Source organism: Aspergillus costaricaensis, assembly GCF_003184835.1.
Source record: "Aspergillus costaricaensis CBS 115574 unplaced genomic scaffold BO79scaffold_2, whole genome shotgun sequence".
Lineage (NCBI taxonomy): Eukaryota > Fungi > Ascomycota > Eurotiomycetes > Eurotiales > Aspergillaceae > Aspergillus > Aspergillus costaricensis.
Window position 1 is genome coordinate 1,189,572 of NW_020291802.1, and position 18,175 is coordinate 1,207,746.

Genomic DNA, 18,175 nt, shown 5'->3' on the forward strand with positions numbered 1-18,175 from the left:
AATATATCAGATTATAAGATAAAATTCTTGATTATATTTAATTATTTCTAGTAAGTATTAGTAGATCTATATATTATTAATATAATTTAAATAAATATATATATATTATATATATAAATCAATTAACTTTATTTTAAATATATTAAATTATAATATAAATCTTCTAATTATATCTAATTATTTCTAGTAGATATTAGTAACTATTAATTTTATATTTTATTAATATAATCTAAATAAATATATATAAATTTATTTATTTAAAATACATTAAATTATAAGATAAAATTCCTGATTATATCTAATTATTTCTAGTAGATATTAATAAATTTATATTATAAATCTAATATAATTTAAATTATTATAATATATTTATGGAATAAATAATATCTGATATATATATAGTAATTTATAACCAAAACTCCCCAGGTTGGATTTTTTTAATCTTAACTAGTAAATACCAGATCTTTTAATAAGATTTAATTAAAATTTTATATAATATAAGATCTTACCAGGTTTACTACCTGGTGAGACAGTGTATTTTTACAGCTTAGTTTTTCTGATAGTCAGTACTAGTAATAACCAGATCCCATACTGGTAAGAACCAAAAATACGTACGACCTGGCGACCTGGGGACCTATACACCCAAGGAAGGTCCCCACAGCGACGGGTATTGTACGGCCATGTATTTCGCGGTTGTGACACTTGTTACTAGGTCGGCTCCCACCACACCTTCATCAATGGTCGGCTGATAATGAACGAATAAATTATCTCACGTCCTGCTGGTACATTTACTCTTTTAAGTTAGCTGGACGGATCATTCCTCATCTGACGCCCAGACAACATGCTCGGCCTGCAAGTGTATGAATATCTTCTTTGACCCTTATATTCAGTGTGTCGTTATCACCGCCATCATCATTCTGTTCATATCATTCTTATACTACAATTGATTCGGGCTTATTTTCATCCCAGGGCAGCATGTTAGACCTGGTAAGAAACAAGAAGGTACTCATCAATGCTCACCAACTATACTATACTAGCGAAAGGCTGGTACGCTGTTGCCCTCCTCCCTTGGTCTGTTATTATCTAACAAGTGTGACGACAATGTAATCAGAATCCCCGTCACAACCCAACGTCTCCTTCCTCCCTGACTTCCATACAAACCGACCAGCTGTTGCAACCAAAATCCTCCATTTTTTCATTGCCTGCCTCACTGCCGGTCATAGATCATGGTGATCACCACAGCCATGAGCCTGAGATCTGTACTCTGAAGCCAAGCGATCTGACCCTCTTAAGTCGTTGGTGTGTCAGTACATATCGATCTCTCACACCCGATGGCAAAAACGGCCAAATCTGGAGAAGCACAATCGTCCGAGAGGCAATGAGCAACCCGCCACTGCTGAATAGCATTCTAGCTGTGGCAGCATTAGATATCGCTTACACTTGCGGAGGGGACAGCGCACAGAGAGATCAACACGATCACCAACAAATCCAGTGTCTAGCTGTTCTACATTGGGATCAAGCTCGCGCCGGGCTTGAAAAGCAGCTCAACCGCGACAGATCGGAGCGGTGTCGCAAAGAAAGCAATTTCATGATGGCTATGTGCAATATTCTTATCATCCTCGCCTTCGGACATATACGAATGCCCCCATTCTCAAGCGGTTCCGCGTTGGTAGATCTTTGTCACATTTTTCGCCAGTTACGCGGGTCACCGGAGGTTCTTCTCCGCCTGATCGATGAAGTCAAACCAAGCGAGGAGTTGGCTTTCCTAGTCCGCCAGGAGAACGGTCCTACCATGCCAAATACTTCCACCCTGGCCATTCATGCTCTGCGAAAACTACATAATGACGATAGCAAAGGGAGGAATTACCCCCAAACCAGGGAAATTTACAACAAAGCCATTGATAGCTTGGCCTCATGTCTGCGTTATATTGCCTGGGGCAGCCATCCCGGACTGGTCGGAATCTCCTGGCCGCTGGAGGTTCCAGCAGTATTTGTGGATTTAGTTCTGGACCACCAGCCAATGGCATTGACAATTATGGCGCACTATTGCGTGGTTCTATACCACTTACGGTCACATTGGTGGATGGGAGCATTCGGCATCAAAGTTTTAGAGGAGATTCGCAAACTGTTGGGCAGCGATCGCTTGGAGAATATACAATGGGCGATCGATGGGATATCAACAGATGGCACTACACATTTTGACTGACGGTCTGACTTGTCTTCTACGACCATGAATAGCAGTTTGCAAAGGGGCTGCGACCGTCCCCACGTTTGCATATTCCACTATGCGGCCGCGATAAGGAGTCCACTTCCTAGAGTAATCAGTCTGTATATGCACACGAAGCCATGTGCGGAATAATGCTGTGCCCTTGCATGCCCCGGAAACCTAAGCGCACGAAATAGGGCTTGACAGAGAAACCCGCGTGCTGAGTCTGGTCTCTAATTTACAAGGCCCTGTCCATGGAACGGTGGATGACAGGGAATGCTTAGTCCAAATACTCGGCTCCATAATATGGGGGTTCTTAGATCATTGATAATTTATTTTTCTAGGCAGCAATCACCTAAGGCTCTGGCAGGTTGTGTGTGTACGGATATCGCGCCACTTTGAGCGACCCACCGTACTTTGTTTTGGCCACTAGTACTAATTTATATATTTCCACTAAAACGCTAGTACCACCCACAGGACCATAACGGAGCACAGGAAGCTAGACATTGGGGATAGCGCGCTATTGACAAGCAGGCCGCCGTTACGCATGCTCTCGCTCGGACGCTCCACACACAGATTGCGCGCTTTTCTAGATCTCCGATTTGCAGTGGGCCATGCACCAAAGCTTGACCTTGACAATGGAGGGCCGGTACACACCACTTGGTAAATTCTTTCTTTTCTCGTACTATCTCATTCTCCGATACCCCTACCTCCTTTCCTCTTTCTTTTTCCATTTCTTCCCCCTCGGCTTACCAACAACCACTCCCCTCCCCCACTGTCATCTTTACAGTGGTGCTGGCTCTTTTTCATTGGTTCTTTGTTATATTATAGCTGTTCCCGTTAGGCTGCCTTTATTACGGAGTATTTGTGTATATATTCAGTTTTCAGGCCCCCGCTCTGCCCCCTTTCCTCGAATCAAGAACCTGATCGGTAGAAGGATTACTCGAACCCAATTTCGCTGAAATAATAGTTGGCATAGTTCTGCACAGGAACTGGATAGGATGAATTCGTTTGATCATATGAGGGTGTTGCCTCCCGGGTTGGCCCGGACTGATGCGGTGGGAAACTCACCAGACTCCCAAGGGCATGGGCCCGATAATTCTCCGAGCAGCAGCACCCACAACACAATACCTATCTCTCCTTTTCCCAAGGAAGCTACAGAGCTGATTACAGTATCTAAGGAACGGTCAACTTTGTCGTTGTCCCCTGCCAAACCTGACGCGGCGAGAACAACCGGACCCCACAAGTCGACCAGCTCTGTGGCCGGTCGCCCGACTCTCTTCTGGGTCCATGCGAGCCCAAAATCTATTTCAGATGGCACCAGGCCCGAGGACCTGAAACGTATCCGATCCCATGTGATGTCGGAGCATAATCGGAAGAAAAGGCTATCTAGCACTGAATTATATAAACGTCGATCATGGAAACGTGTAGCATCCCAACCCCCAGAGACCGATCGCAAATATGCGGAGGGCCCGGTCTGGCCCAATGCTGAACTTGCAGCTCAAGCATCTGTGCTGCAGCGCTCGACTGACAGTCAGGGCCAGGAAGATGAAGTAATTTGCTCAGTATCGTCCCCCATACCCCGGAGCCTGGGAATACAATCGGCCATAGATCCGTTCAACACCTCTCATACTCCTCTTACCGATCGCATGATGCGACATCTGCAGCATTGTAAGTTACATCTCGACATTTTGGTTAGATACCTGCAACTTAATCGACGGATACTGATAGTCCGGTCTAGTTTTAGTTGATCTTTCCCAAGACGGCGTGCCTTTCCAGAACCGACGGCTTGACACGATCAAAAGGCATTGGGGGGAACTGATTCAGAACAATAAGGCCTGCCTTCATGCGTGTATCTGTGTTGCTTCCTCGGATATTGCTCTACGGACCAGTGAGCTGCCTCTCAAGAGTTCCAGCAATGAACCATTCAGCCCCCTGCTGCTCGATACATTTCACCATCGGGGAGAAACAATCCGGCTGGTCAATAGCGGTCTCTCAGACCCTCTCAGAGCAGCTAGTGATGGCTTGATTGCGTCTGTATCCATGTTGCTGACGATCGAGGTACGGGTGCCTTTCCCACCCCCTTCTTTGGATTACGCTTTTACCCCCTCGGGTGACAAATAAATCTCACTCTCGGCAGATTGCGACAGGTACACCCGCCTATCTGAAGATGCACCTAGCCGGACTACGTCAAATGGTAGCACTGCGCAGGAGTTTCATAGACGTTCCGTATCCCGTACGATATCAGATTTCATGGTAAGTCTGCTCCTCAATGTAATAGTCCCTTCACATCTATAGCTCAAACTAATCGTTTATCTCCAGGACAGATATACGTGTAGCATGCATGGCCTATACCAAACCAATCTTTCCTCCGGTCCGCAATATTCGTCCTCAAACGTACCCCATCCTGCCTCCCACTGCTGAACTCGCCCTTCTCGCGTCGCCATTATTACAACTGTCACAATTGACTGGCGCGTTAATTGGGCCGCAACTATCCAAGATCATCTTCGACCTGGTGCAGCTGACCTGGTACGCCGAGGCGATCCAGGCCGCTGATTACCAGATCTACGATGAACAGACCGAAGATTATTTCAATGGCGAGGTCCTGTATATCGAATACATGCTCCTCAGCGATCGATATACCGAAACCGGAATTGTTAAAGAAGATGCGTCGATTGAGGGATGCGTACGTCTCGTCTGCCTCCTCTTCCACAACAGCAGCATTTGGGCTTTCTATCCCGCCAATGCCGGCATCTTCCCACAGCCTATCATCGCCTTGCGAGCAGCCCTAGAAGAGACTCTGGCCACGGGAGCCTTTACCGCGCATCCGGATCTTCTGATCTGGATCCTGGTCATGGGTGCTTGTAGTTGTAATACTGCTCTCGCGCACGAACGCACGTTCTTTGTCCAGACCCTCGCGCGGATGGTGCACCTGCATGCCATCACGTCCTGGAAGGACCTCCGCACCCGCCTCATGCCGTTCTTCTATCTCGATCGATGTTATTTGGCTTCCTTGCAGCTTCTGTGGAATGAGCTGCTGGTAGCGCTTGCATCATGGGAGGCTCGCCAAGCATGATAAGGACCTGACTGTCAGCACCCATTACCAGACAAGCCCAGTGGAACAGGAATTTTCTTGCCAACGTTTATACGCGCGCCAGCAGGCCATGTCATTCAAAAGATTCCGTTCTCTGCGCCATTGTATATCACTAAGCGATTTTCTCAGAGCTCACCTTACAATTTGGGTCTTTATCTGCGGTTTTGCCTTTCCTTTGACTGTTTCACCCCAGGAGATCGACGTACATTTTATGGAAATATATCGCTCGACGAAGGTAGAAGGGATATGGTCAAGGAGCGCAAGTATGACTCTGGCGGCTCGTCCACACGGAGTATAACCTTATGTCAATCTTTGCTGGGTACAACTGTCATACCGAGTAGTCCAGGCCTCTGTCAACATAGTATGAATCTGTCTTGGTGGAGCTATATTCATGTTGGATCATTGATCATAATTATGCTAGCTAAAGCATGCCTAATGTTTCTGATGAGCATCTGAGTAGGTGGGGCCGGCTTATCTGAAAGGTTAGGCCTTTATCATTAACCGCTTTACACGATACATATAGCTCGCAATCGTACTTGAGTTAGAAATACATGACACGAAACGCTTTCTTTCCTGAATCATCCAGTCACAGGCTTCTTTATTGCAGTAAAGCTTGGAAGTTTCCCACCGTGTGTGAATAGCGTAGCATTGCAACCTACTTATGAGTTGCTTATCTAACTAATATTGTAGTAACTATAGCACACAGGCTCAGCCCGAGTAGAGTTCTTCGATGGACAGATCGTTTGCGAGGAGATCTCAGCTGGGGAAATTTGCGGATAACTAAACCTAGAAGAAAGGGGCCTGGAAGTAGCTCTATTGACACCGCTATCTGCTATCCACATTTTGCTATATGAGTAATGCCATTGATACGAATACCTTATAAGGTGCTTAGAAACCAAGCTGGCAGACAGACAAGATTCATCGTTTATTGTAGGGAAAGTGTACTCATTCCAAAGCCATGTCTATCTTTGTTGAAGCAACTATGTGCACATAGCCTTTTAAACGATGATCAGTGAAAGCTCTTTTTAGCTTGCTACCCAGAATACCTGTCCTTGTTAGTATAATATAGTGCTTGCTATTCAAGTTCATAGACGACAAAGGAGTGTCCGCAATACATCTATGCTCAAAAAGGCAACACAATCCTCATCTTCATTTGAACGATGACTGAAAGAGAATATGGGTCCATGTACTAAACCCGATATTACACTTCAGCCGAAAGATAAGACGAAACCCTGACAATATTGAAAATCCATGGCATGCAGAGCAAACATAGCCTCATTTGTACCAAGGCGGCTCGCCCAGTACTCTTCATAATCGCATACCGGATGCGTGCGGGTCAACCAAAATCTTTGCGCCTTCTCTGGCTAAAGCCGCTAAAAGTAGCCCTTCCAAGCGGCAATTCATGAATCTCAGCGACCTCACCCACTACACCAACAGAACCTCGAGGTGACCCGGACGATAACTGTGACTTACACACCGAGCCTGACACAGCAGCGCGCAGTTTCAAGATAAACGACGTGGCAGTATCAGCTCTGAGCGATGAACTGAACAAAATACGGAGAGAACAAGAACCGGCTGGCCGTGCATCGGTGCATTGAGAGGTGAACGTGTAGTACTAACTAGTAGAATAATATGTAAGTCTGGCGAGGAAGAAAGGCATATGTGTTGTAGTATAAATATACAATGCCGATCTCAGTCAACGTATGCCATATTGTTTACGATCTTTTCTAGTTGTCGCTTTCCATAATGTGCAGGTCAGAATGCGCATTGAATGAAGTACCCATGTAAAATACCTAGCATTTGTGCCATTCATAGCCGTACGGGCTTCGATGAAGCGATAGAGCGATTAGTTCCGCTCGGGTCACCAGCAGCGTCCTCGAAGATAAGCGTTGCGCTAGACTACCTCATAGAAATAGGGAGTAGTATTCAGAATATGAGAAAAAAAAGAGGGGTAAGAGAGAGCAGTAAAGGTAGATATAAAACTGCACCATGGCAGAGCAAAGGCAATAAAATACTAAGATGGACTTAACATAGAGCAGCCCATAAGTTACTCGGAGCAATTGTCGAGCTTGAGTCATGTCCACGTTCATAAATCATTCAAGGCTTGCGAACAAGATTCCTCCACATTCTTAGCCATCCAGCCAGGGCTTCTAAGTTCATTTCCGGCGATATGGGGTTATGGCTATGAAGATCAGGCGCAATAATCACGTATATGAGCGTCTCCCTTGTATCAGAGTTTTCTACAGGGAGTGCAAAAAGAGGTAGTGGATCCGACGTTAATAGCATCTGATGTCGTACAAGAGATCTGGCAGCGCCCGTTGAAGAATGCACGGGATAGCAACGATTCAGCGTTGCCGAAAGGAATGCGCCGACCAATGCGATTAAGCCATTAGGAACTCCTAAACTTAGAAGACTGAACAGCTGGATAGAAGCAAGCTGACAGGCTGAACAGGAAAAAAGATCGACGCATGTTCTCCGAGATCTTATCTTCCCCGCATTTCTCTCATGCCCCCCGGATTTTCATCTGCATCCATTCCCACTCCCTCTTTGCCCAACCTTCTTTTCCACGGAGATCGACCAGCGTGGGGGATGAAGCTTAACCTCATTATCCTCGGCTATTAACAGGAGGACGTGTATGACTATCAACCATTATTATAACGCCATTTCCGGCAGAAACTAAGAAGCCTTTGATTGCTCTCCTGCTCTCCCCAACAGCCATCGGATGTAACGTAACCATCGAGTTGCCACCCTCGTCATCTATTCCCAAGCCATGGGGCAAGTGCATGCACCAAATGCAGCCTTGTTGAATGAAGCATCAACCCCCACGATGGTAACCCCACCCCCGCGCTGTTGACTTGGGGTAAGGCGTCTGCGTCTTATAAGAGTACTATGCGCCCCACCCCCCCACCCTGATTCAGTCTGGCCAATATATCTATACTGAGCCTATAATGACTGACTTAATTGCAAGAAAGCCCTACTTTGGGCTTGTCGGAGGATGGCTCACCTTTTGGATTACGGTACAAGATCAGTGTATGCAAAGAGCTAGTGCCCAGTACTGACTGTCTAGGTTGCTTGTGCTACGGATATGACCCTGTTCGGGTATGACCAAGGGGTCTTTAGTACGTCTTCTCGGCAAAGACTTCCCAGAGCTCATAATCTGATGCGTGGCAGGTGGCGTGGTTGTTACCCAGAACTTTCTCGAGGTCCACGATTTGGTCGGACCGTCAAAGACTTCCACTCTGTCGACTGTCACAGCCATCTACGACGTCGGCTGCTTTCTCGGGGCCCTCTGCGCCTTTGCCATCTCGGAACAACTCGGTCGGAAAAAGTCGATCTTGATCGGAACAGCCATTATGGCGGTGGGCACCATTCTGCAGGCGAGCTCGTATCATCTCGCTCAGATGTTTGTTGGCCGAATCATCCTAGGGTTAGAGATAACATACATGTGGTATGGCGTTCGCTGACAGCTGCAGAATTGGAAATGGCATCAACACCTCCACAGCACCCATTTGGCAGACCGAGACTGCCCAGGTCTCCTGGCGAGGCCGACTGGTCATTATGGAGATGGCCTTGAATGTCGGAGGCTTCATGCTCGTCAACTGGATCAACTACGGGCTTTCCTTCCACGGCGGAGCTCTGGCCTGGAGACTTCCGATTGCCCTTCAGTTTTTCTTCATCTTCGTTCTCGCTGCCACGGTTCCCTGGCTGCCCGAGTCCCCCCGGTATGTGCGCACCACAGAGACCCTTTCATGTTAGTCCACTGACACAACCAGATGGTTGCTATGCCACGGTCGCACAGACGAAGCTTTACACGTCATTTCGAGCATCGAGGATAAGCCGAAAGATGATCCCTACGTGGCAACGCAGCATCGCGAGATCGTCTATAGTATTCAGTATGAGCGAGAAAATGCGGTGCCCTGGCGGGATCTATTGACTGGTCGGTCTACCAACGATACCAAAACCTTGCGACGGTTGCTGCTGGGGGCCGGCTCACAGGCGCTGCAGCAGTTTCAGGGTACGATAGTTGTTGTGATAAAATGTTTCCGAATTGTCGACCTAACTGCACCTAGGGATCAACATCATGTCGTACTATCTGCCGCTGGTACTCATCAACTCGGTCGGACTTTCCAACAGCATGTCGCGACTGCTCAGCGCATGCAATGCGACGGTGTATTTCGTGTTTGCCAGCGTGGCTGTCACGATGGTTGAGCGATTTGGCCGACGTGGTCTCATGCTGTTATCCACCTTCGGGCAGTTCGTCTGCTTCTTGGTGATCACCATTCTGCTCCGCTTTGCCGAAATAGACACACGATACGCGACTGCTTCGGTCGCGTTTTTCTTCCTCTATTATATCGCGTTCGGCATTGGAATGTTGGGGGTGCCCTGGCTGTATCCGACCGAGATTAACTCGCTGCCCATGCGGACGAAGGGTGCAGCCGTGTCGACAGCGACAAACTGGTAGGTGCAGCTTGCAGTTGGCGCGGATTATTTACAGCGGCTGAGCATGCGATAGGATCACCAATTTTGCCATTGTTGAAATCACACCAATTGGCATCCAGCAGATTGGCTGGCGGTTCTGGATCGTCTGGACAGTCACCAACGCGGCCTCTCTGCCCATCTTCTACTTCTTCTACCCCGAGACTGGTGAGTCGATCATATCTCCCTCTCAATAACCCTTCACTGACTCGGTGCAGCAAATCGGACTCTGGAAGATCTGGACGACTACTATCGCTCGAACCCACCGTTGGTGGTTACGCGGGATCCAGACGCAGTATCCACGCAGCGTCCCTGGCGATACCGGCAGCGCGAGGAGGCAGAGTACGAGCGACAGAAGAATGCCCAAGCAGGTCTAGATGCGTCAAAGGACAGCAGCGCGGCTTCGGTGAGCCACGTGGAGTGAGCCACCCTGTTTGGATGACTGGGAGGGAGACAGAAGGGATGGAGGAAGGGATCGTCGACGCGAAGAATGGGGACGGAGATTATCGATAAATAGTTGGCGCGAGATGGTGCTCGATCAGTAGAGGTTCCCACATGACAATATAGTAATAACTGCTGATATATTAATCGCCGTCATACTGTGGGTCTCCCTTTCTATTTCTGTATCCAAAAAGGGCGCCGGTTGTCAATAGCTTCATCGGGATCTGTGCTCTCTCCCTGTGCACGCTCTGACGAACTGTTGGACGGGAGACCGAAGAGACGAGGCCTCCACGTGGTGTTTATTATAGTAATCAAGATCTTCCTTCCATCAACTCCTGATGATAGAATATACCCTAAATTTAACTGTTCCTCCGGATGAACCGGACTGCCGGGCTTGGGGTTGGCGGCGAGTGTTTGGTAGCGAGGGCCGCTAGCATCGATCTCGCCCGCATTGGCACTACCATCCTCCCATCGCATTGGTTCCAGCCTCAAAACACCGAGTCAGGGCCAATCTCGCATACAGTTCTGGTGGGCCTGCCCAGAGTCATGGCCTTCCAAACCCATGCAGCTGAGGCGTGACCGAGAGTCAGGAACGCTGCCCCTGGGCGCAAACAGCTCCACTGGTTCGCTACGAGTCTTCAACCATTATGGCTTGCTTTGTGCACATCAAAAGCCGGACCCGCGTGGCTGAAACCGCAACATTTTCCAGCTTCTATCCAGCTGGGCCCACGGGCCAAATGCCCACCGCAGTGAAAAGTCGCGACATTCCCTCAGTGCACCGCAACACTTTGACTCCTTCCGCGTCCCTGAGTTGCATCCACCAAACATCTCGTGTGGTTCAGGATGAGTGACTCGCTGCCCTTGGTGGGCCGCAGCCTCGCCATCTTCGTCGTTGCGACGGTGATGATGGGGATAGGCACAGCTGCAGTTGCTTTGCGCACGTTTGTCCGTGTGCACTTGGTGCGGGCGTTCGGATGGGATGACGCGCTGATGATTGTTGCTTTGGTACGGTCGCCTTGACAGGTGTTATGTATGATGCTCGTGGAACCGAAAGATAACTAACTTTCCGGCAGGTGCTATTCATCTTCCTTAACACCTGCTGCATGATTGGAGCAAAAACCGGAGTGGGTCACAAGATGCTGGACTTCACCAGTGTTCAGACAATAGAGAAAGCCATGCTGGTAAGAGGCATCCATCCCCTCCACTTGTCTGTATGTAACCTCTAATGCTAAGATGGAGAATTGTAGTGGTGGTGGCTGGGTCAGATGTTATATCTCTGGGCCTCTGCTGTCGCCAAAGTGTCCATCGCGCTCGCTTTGCTGCGATTGACTGTACGCCAAGCGCATCGCATCATTCTGTGGACCATCATCGGAGTTGTCACAGCCATCGGCCTGATGTTTTGGCTGGTCTTGCTCTTCGACTGCCACCCTGTCTCATACTTCTGGTTGCGTCTAGAACCCACTCATTCGGGAACCTGCCTGTCGATCGAGACCCTGCTGGCCATTGCCTACTTGTACAGCGCCATCACCATCTTCTGCGACCTCACTCTGGGCATTTTGCCCGTGTTTTTGATCTGGCGACTGCAGATGAACGGTCGCACTAAGGTCGCACTAGGCGTGATTCTCAGTCTCGGAGCCATGTATGTGTCTGTTCGTTGAGATGCTCTAGTCGTGATGTCCTAACCCAGTTCCAGTGCGAGTGTTGCTGTCATCATTCGACTCCCCTTTCTTCATCACTATGGTGACACCGATTTCCTCTGTGAGTGACCACTCCACAGCTCCTGGCATAATGCATATTTTCTGACGCGACACAGATTCCACATACCAAATCGCCATTTGGTCCATCATTGAGACCGGACTTGGCATCACGGCTGGCAGCCTCGTCACTTTACGCGCTCTATGCCGCTGGTTCCTCGAGAGTACTAGCTCCCAGGGTCGCCGGGTTCCGGGGAAACAGGCCAGCGATGGGCCCTACGCTCTATCCAGCTGGACTGGAGAGGCCTCGAAGAAGAGCATGCGCGATCCCCGGTATTGGCGTCCTGACCTCGTTCCCGGCCAGATGGATCATCTGACCGTCACCACGGTTTCCTCGCCAATGGCTGGGAGCCCACGGAGTGATGCCAATAGCAGCCAGGAGATACTGAACCCGGAGGGAGAAGCCTGGTATCATGGAAACCAGGTCAGCATTCACCAGACGTTTAAGCTATCTGCGGGAGAGTAATTTGGTCGGGTATCGGTCTGCATTGTTCGTTTCAATACACCTCTCCGATATAAAATAAAATCTTCTATATCTTGTTAGACGCCCAGTCCGTTGTGCTGACGGAAGGAACAGCCCCTCCGGCTAATATTATGGGAAGCAATATCTATAAATTTCGATAATCGAGGAGAGAGTCATGATCATAACAACCTTGGCGGAGCATGCTGACGCATCGAGGAAACAATACAAGGAGTAAGAAAGAAGAATCACAGCGCCCATCAGATCCCCAGACTAGCACAACTAAACGCCGGGGAAACCGATCCCGAGTAATCCGTGATGATGGCCTCTACCGCCGCATACAATCCCGGTCCCAACAAAAACAAGCCACAAGCCATGACGAAGGCATGAAGCAGGGTCATCGCGGTGCGCCCGAGTCCCACAAAAAGCTTCCCCCGGTAGAGATGCCAGTAGGCTACCGCGAAGAAGATGAAGCCGAAAAAGGAGTCAAAGGCGGCACCCAGCAACGAGAGGAAGTCGCCCATGCTGGGGACGACCTCGGAGAAGATGAATCCCACCACCCAGATGCCAATCATGACCAGGGCCCAGACGCCCCAGCCCACGACGGTGTTGCTGTGCGCGTGTCTGGAGGTGCCCAGGAGATGGGAATAGATGAACTTGGCAGTGACGTTGGCGTAAATGGCGCCGATGATCAGCGTGGGCACGATGACAAAACCGAACGAGGCCTTCCTGTACACCGCGAGGCCCAGACTGCCAAAGGCGGGCGCAGTGGCGTATTGGCCCAGATAGTGAAAGCCGATGGCGGGCGGCATGATGAAGAGGATAGTGGAAATGGTAGCCAGGACCGCCAGTGACTTGGGGAAGTCCTCCGGATGCTCCATCTCGGCGATGAAGGTGGGGAAGAGAATCTGCGGCACCCAGAGGAAGGTGATGTTCAAGACGGCATTCATGCAATCCACCCAGCTGGTGCCCGGCAAGGGGAAGGCGTATGTTCGCACAGGTCCATCGGTCGGATAATCCAGGGGTGCCTTCTCAATGCCCGCGAAGATAAGGAACAACAGGATGGCAATACCCATGCAGGCCGCTGACATTGTTAGCGAAATACAGGGCGCAGACATTGCAGTGGAGTGGATTGTAACTTACCCGAGAACATGGACATGAAGGAAACATGATGCAGGGTTCGCGGAGCGGACAGGACGATGCCCATGACCATCACGATCGCGGAGAAGGTCACGGTACACAGAGAGTGATCAGATAAAGTATCCAGCACCTTGGCTCCAGTCAGGATATGGAAACCGATCAGCAGGATGTTGTTAGCCAGCAACATGAAGCCGGAAAAGAGGTATGCCGTCTGGCTTTTGCCGAAGACATAGTAGCCAAAGTCACCTGTTCCGGAGGGAAGACGAGCTCGAGTCAGCCTTAGTATTCCATCACAGGGGTCAGAGGGAAGATGGAGAGAGGAGTTACTGACAAATGTTCTTGATTTGCGGGTGCTTCATGATGTACTTGTGCATGGTGAGGGAAGTGACCCAGAAGAGAGCGCCGGATACAACCATGGTAATGATGCCGGGTACCCAGCCAAGTACGCTAAGGGGACCCAATGATGATGGTCAGTTCGTGGGCCAATAGATGAAAATCTCTGTTGACTTACGAGAGTGACCAGGATTGAGCCATGATAGCCAGACAGACTTGGTCTCCGGCAAGCAACCAGGCGGCCTTTTGCCAGGACATGGTTCGGAGTTGAATCTCATGTTGATGGTCTATATCCCGCCATCCCAGCGAGTTAGTTTTGGTCTTTTCTAAAGATGTCGAATTGAGTTGCAGCTTACCTTCGGTCACCAACGCGTTCCAGATCTCGGTGGAAGTGGACTCATCGGATGTCAGCTCGGCCACATCAGTGGGCGCCTCTTCCAGCTTCTCCTGGCGATACATCGGAGGAGCTGTCATGGTGCAGGGTGAGAACTACTGGAAACCAACTAGCAGATTCTAGTGGGAAGTTGACTCGATCGGAATGCAAGGATCGACGAGCCCTGCAGCAGAAGAAGAAGTGTTTAATTTATCAGGTAAACAAAGGGTCAAGAGAGAGGAAGAGAGACAAGAGAGAAGAATCTGGTAGGGATAGTTTGAGGGTATCGAAGGTTTGATTGGCAGGCGAGGCGGAAGTGGATATGGCGTGATAAGCCCCAAAATGGCGAGGGAGAACATTTTCATTGCTTTGATTGCGGGCTGGATCGTATAGTAGTTATCGCGTTAGTTTATCTAGTTTATCTACAATGTATTCTGTCTGGCTTATCGTCTCCCCGCGTGGGTCGCGTGTCAGCCCGTCTTGACCTATCCTGCTCCCGACTAAACTATTTCGATCGTCCCGGTCGCATATCATTATCATGGCTGCTACGGGCTGGAATGGCGTGAATTGCAATCCATCGTGATTCTTCACAGAACTCCCCACTCTCAGCACAACATTTATTGGATCTTCCGATCATAATGTTCTCTCGATTACACTCACCATTTTCGGAAAGGCTCGGAGTGACTGAGATGGCAGTGACCAACACGTAACGGCAGTCTCCTTGTTCACATCTCACCATGACCAATACTTCTCGGTCTGCTCATTCGTGAAGAAAGTAACCGACGGTCCGACCGGTGAATTATTCCCGGAACTCAATTGAAGAAATGCGGCACGTGGTTAGATAAATATGGTACTGCAGGCAGTCGCTGAATGGTGCAGCCAATCCCATCTTCGGCTTACAGCTTAGCTGAATATCTGATTGCTAGTAAGCTGCACAGTGGTGATCAGGCACCTTCGAAGGTTATGTCAATTCATCAATGACAGGGTCTCATCGTGTCGCCTGCGAAACGTGTTACCGGCACTACATCACAAGTACCCTCTCACAATGCGTTGGACCGGTAGCGCAAATCATTAAAGGAGGAGGAAAAGAGCTAGTGATATCGTACCGGATCCAGTCATATCCTGGCCAATTCCCTCGGTCATGTTGCGCGCGGCCATCTTCTGCTACTGGCAATCGGCTGGGCTGGGGTACTACATGCCCTACCTAACCCGCAAATCCGAGGAACCATCAACAAGCGCCTTCCGTATACTTCCGACGAGACTTTTCACCCTACCGAAAACGGGCTGAAAATGTAGTGGTTACGATGAATAGGGGCATGGAAACGAGGCACCCAGCAGATCTTTCTGGACTAGCGGACTCTGAGAACACAGCTATCCACCTGGGTCCGGCTGGGGGATGGATTAGCATAGATTCACTTCTAAAGGAACACAGGAGATTAATACATCCAAGCTAGGATAGGTGACGTCCATAGCGCTGTCATGATCGTTGTCATTTCACATTTCAGATATAAACGCTGTCTATACAGACATATATACTAGTAAGTATACTAGATTAGTATTTCTTCTCCATCACGAACCCATGCCCAGCCAGATACTCTTCCAGCTCGCGATCCTCCTTCTCCAGATCCAATTTCCCGCTTTCCGGCAGGAACCAGTACACAATCATGCCCAGAATCGCCACGCCACCGAGAAGGTAAAATGTGGCGCTATCTCCCGCGGCATCCTGCAAGGGTGTAAAACACTGCGTGCCCACCGCCGCTCCCGTGCGACCGAAAGCCGTGGCCACACTGTATCCCATGCCGCGCATGGCGGTGGGGAAGGATTCGGTGGAGATGAGGCCGATCGTGGCGCCCGGCCCCATGTGTCCAAAGGCCTGTAGCAGTCCGTAGAGCACCACAAAGGCCGCGATGTGCTGAGAGAGCTTGGCGTAGGTGCCACCGATGATGAAGCCCAGGACCACGTAGCCCGCGAATCCGGCCATTCCGGTGTACCGGCGACCGATCGAATTGGTCAGCCAGGCGCCGACGATGACGCCGGGGACGGGCAGTGCAGCCAGGATGACTTGCCAGATGGCAGTGGTCTGGATGTTGCCATCCTTGACGAGCGAGGAGATGATGGTGCTCGACATGATGCTGTTGGGGAAGTTGATAAAGTCGTAGAGGAAGAAGGCCAGCGAGGTGGTGAAGAGGCGCTTCCAGTAGCGGCGCACCAGTACCCAGTAGAATCGGGCGGGCTTCCGCTGGCGCTTGAAGTTGGAATGGTGGTACAAGGTCGAATCGGTCATGAAAAACCGCAAGACCATGATGATGGCGGGCAAGATGGTGGCAATGCTGTAGATGGCGTGAAAGGTGACGGGCAGGTTGTTGTTGGTGGCCTTGAGGCAGATCAGGTAGATGATCATCAAAATGGGAGAGGCGGTGGTGGCCATCAGCGTGGTGAAGGAGACGAAGACGGGGCCTCGGTAGCGGCGCTTGAACTGCATACATATATTCTGATTAGCTGCACATTCTTGAAGTTCTTCATCATGGTCTGCTTCCTAGTGCGCTGGTAGGGGAGAAAGGGATGGGAAACATACATCGTCAGATTCTTCCAGACCGGCCGCAGCACTGGGAGGGTATTCCCCGCCCACGCCAAACCCACAGATGCCACGGACGATGACAAAGTACCAGAGCATGTTGTGAGAAGGGTGCACCTGCAGGGCCAGGGTGGCCATCAGCGTGGAGATGGTGACCAGGCCCGAGGTGAAGAGGAGACCCGCGCGTCGGGAGGCCATATCGGAGACGTATCCCAGCACAACAACTCCCAGGATAGCACCGATGAGCAGGGAATTGCTGATGCGCGTCTGCATCTCCGATGGGTAGCCGGATTTGCCCAGCAGCTTCTTGAAGATGACATTGGTGGGGTTGGCCAATTGGTTTTGAAAGCCATCACTGAAATTGGCGATATACTGTCAGAAAAACTGGTTAGCGACGCGTTCTCCGAAAATATTTAGTCGGGAAAGAGAGGAAAATGAAGGTTCATCGGCTTTGACTCACGCAGCTCAGGATGGTCAAATTGCTCTGCCAACGCGTGGGACGGTAGGCTGCCGGCGAACCATTTTCCACCTCCTGGTCGGCCACCACCGTTTCTGCCACCCTCTTGTCGGACGTGCTTTCGCGCATTGGGTGGAGTTTCTGCAGACTGACTTTGCGGAGGGATCAAACTGGTGCCCCTGGAGGGTAGGAACAGGGCAGAAATTTAAGTTGAGGGGAAGCTTTGGCGGGAGCCCTACAACAGGCCCCGGCACCGGTCGCGGAACCGATTATCATCAGATAAAAAAGATAGTAGAGCAGACCCAGTTCCGATAATGTCCAATGCTCTGGTTGGCCGATGAGATGGAGTTAAGCATTCTTCTCTGCTCAGGCCATTCAATCTCCGCGGGGAGGAGAAGGAAAAGACAAGAATGGTTGATTACTGGCCAATGACTAACGATGGCCGATCCCCGAGCCAGATGGAGGAGAGGAGAGGATGATCCCCACTTACGTTCCCATTGCTTCCTTTACCCAACATGCTGATATCATATCACCGGTATGTCCACCACCTCTTGCAACTTACCTAATTTCAACACTTACGATGAAGAATCAACGCTGAGGCTGTCCTGAAGACGAGGGGAGGGGGCTGTGAGAGAAGCAGAAAAAAAATTCTTGTTGGACCCTGTTAGACGACCCACTTGCCGTGCGTCGGTACGTAAGGTGCACAACTAGTATCCAGTGAATATCTAGAGAGGGCTGAACTACTTTGTAGTGTTGAAATTAGTGCGAGAGAGGATAGAAGGAAAAGAAAAGAAAGAGGGGCATGCTGGGCCTCGCCGGTGAGCCATGATTCCAGACTCTTGTCACCTCAGGCAAGAAAAAAGATA

The 18,175-nt window shown here is 49.9% G+C and overlaps 6 protein-coding genes across 6 annotated transcripts; 4 read left to right on the forward strand and 2 right to left on the reverse strand.

The window, feature by feature from the left end:
- The first annotated feature begins 893 nt into the window (after positions 1 to 893).
- BO79DRAFT_284286 (uncharacterized protein) lies at positions 894 to 2,250 on the forward strand. Its single transcript, XM_025688235.1, has 2 exons — positions 894 to 1,047; positions 1,112 to 2,250. Exons 1-2 carry the CDS (start codon positions 976 to 978, stop codon positions 2,204 to 2,206), a joined length of 1,167 nt encoding a protein of 388 aa, XP_025544555.1. The 5' UTR covers positions 894 to 975; the 3' UTR covers positions 2,207 to 2,250.
- An 872-nt stretch (positions 2,251 to 3,122) lies between these two features.
- On the forward strand, positions 3,123 to 5,414 carry BO79DRAFT_26396 (uncharacterized protein). Its single transcript, XM_025686733.1, has 4 exons — positions 3,123 to 3,877; positions 3,948 to 4,267; positions 4,347 to 4,462; positions 4,529 to 5,414. Exons 1-4 carry the CDS (start codon positions 3,208 to 3,210, stop codon positions 5,280 to 5,282), a joined length of 1,860 nt encoding a protein of 619 aa, XP_025544556.1. The 5' UTR covers positions 3,123 to 3,207; the 3' UTR covers positions 5,283 to 5,414.
- Positions 5,415 to 8,248: 2,834 nt separating this feature from the next.
- BO79DRAFT_268026 (sugar porter family MFS transporter) lies at positions 8,249 to 10,200 on the forward strand (the record flags this gene model as incomplete). Its single annotated transcript, XM_025687086.1, has 8 exons — positions 8,249 to 8,317; positions 8,368 to 8,419; positions 8,472 to 8,727; positions 8,768 to 9,022; positions 9,074 to 9,315; positions 9,371 to 9,758; positions 9,814 to 9,944; positions 9,995 to 10,200. The coding sequence occupies 8 exons, from the start codon at positions 8,249 to 8,251 to the stop codon at positions 10,198 to 10,200; spliced, it is 1,599 nt and encodes a 532-aa protein (XP_025544557.1).
- An 860-nt stretch (positions 10,201 to 11,060) lies between these two features.
- Positions 11,061 to 12,437, forward strand: BO79DRAFT_136085 (pectinesterase precursor; the record flags this gene model as incomplete). Its single annotated transcript, XM_025678073.1, has 5 exons — positions 11,061 to 11,222; positions 11,291 to 11,398; positions 11,465 to 11,856; positions 11,911 to 11,975; positions 12,031 to 12,437. The coding sequence occupies 5 exons, from the start codon at positions 11,061 to 11,063 to the stop codon at positions 12,435 to 12,437; spliced, it is 1,134 nt and encodes a 377-aa protein (XP_025544558.1).
- Positions 12,438 to 12,691: 254 nt separating this feature from the next.
- BO79DRAFT_234675 (amino acid transporter) lies at positions 12,692 to 14,378 on the reverse strand (the record flags this gene model as incomplete). Its single annotated transcript, XM_025684394.1, has 5 exons — positions 12,692 to 13,515; positions 13,575 to 13,817; positions 13,903 to 14,018; positions 14,083 to 14,191; positions 14,261 to 14,378. 5 exons carry the CDS (start codon positions 14,376 to 14,378, stop codon positions 12,692 to 12,694), a joined length of 1,410 nt encoding a protein of 469 aa, XP_025544559.1.
- A 1,460-nt stretch (positions 14,379 to 15,838) lies between these two features.
- Positions 15,839 to 17,466, reverse strand: BO79DRAFT_164696 (metabolite transport protein; the record flags this gene model as incomplete). The annotated part of the gene is made up of 3 exons (XM_025679215.1): positions 17,313 to 17,466; positions 16,853 to 17,224; positions 15,839 to 16,753 (listed from the first exon to the last, which is right to left on the reverse strand). Coding segments are annotated over exons 1-3 (1,413 nt in total), but the record flags the coding sequence as incomplete, so codon positions are not given.
- Positions 17,467 to 18,175: the final 709 nt, after the last annotated feature.

Bases quoted from the DNA above. Each gene is read 5' to 3' on its own strand.
- BO79DRAFT_284286 (XM_025688235.1), top strand. From the start codon at position 976: ATGTTAGACCTGGTAAGAAACAAGAAGGTACTCATCAATGCTCACCAA. The intron at 1,048-1,111 runs GTACGCTGTTGC...CAATGTAATCAG, and splicing joins ACTATACTAGCGAAAGGCTG to AATCCCCGTCACAACCCAAC.
- BO79DRAFT_26396 (XM_025686733.1), top strand. From the start codon at position 3,208: ATGAATTCGTTTGATCATATGAGGGTGTTGCCTCCCGGGTTGGCCCGG. The intron at 3,878-3,947 runs GTAAGTTACATC...AGTCCGGTCTAG, and splicing joins GATGCGACATCTGCAGCATT to TTTTAGTTGATCTTTCCCAA. The intron at 4,463-4,528 runs GTAAGTCTGCTC...GTTTATCTCCAG, and splicing joins GTACGATATCAGATTTCATG to GACAGATATACGTGTAGCAT.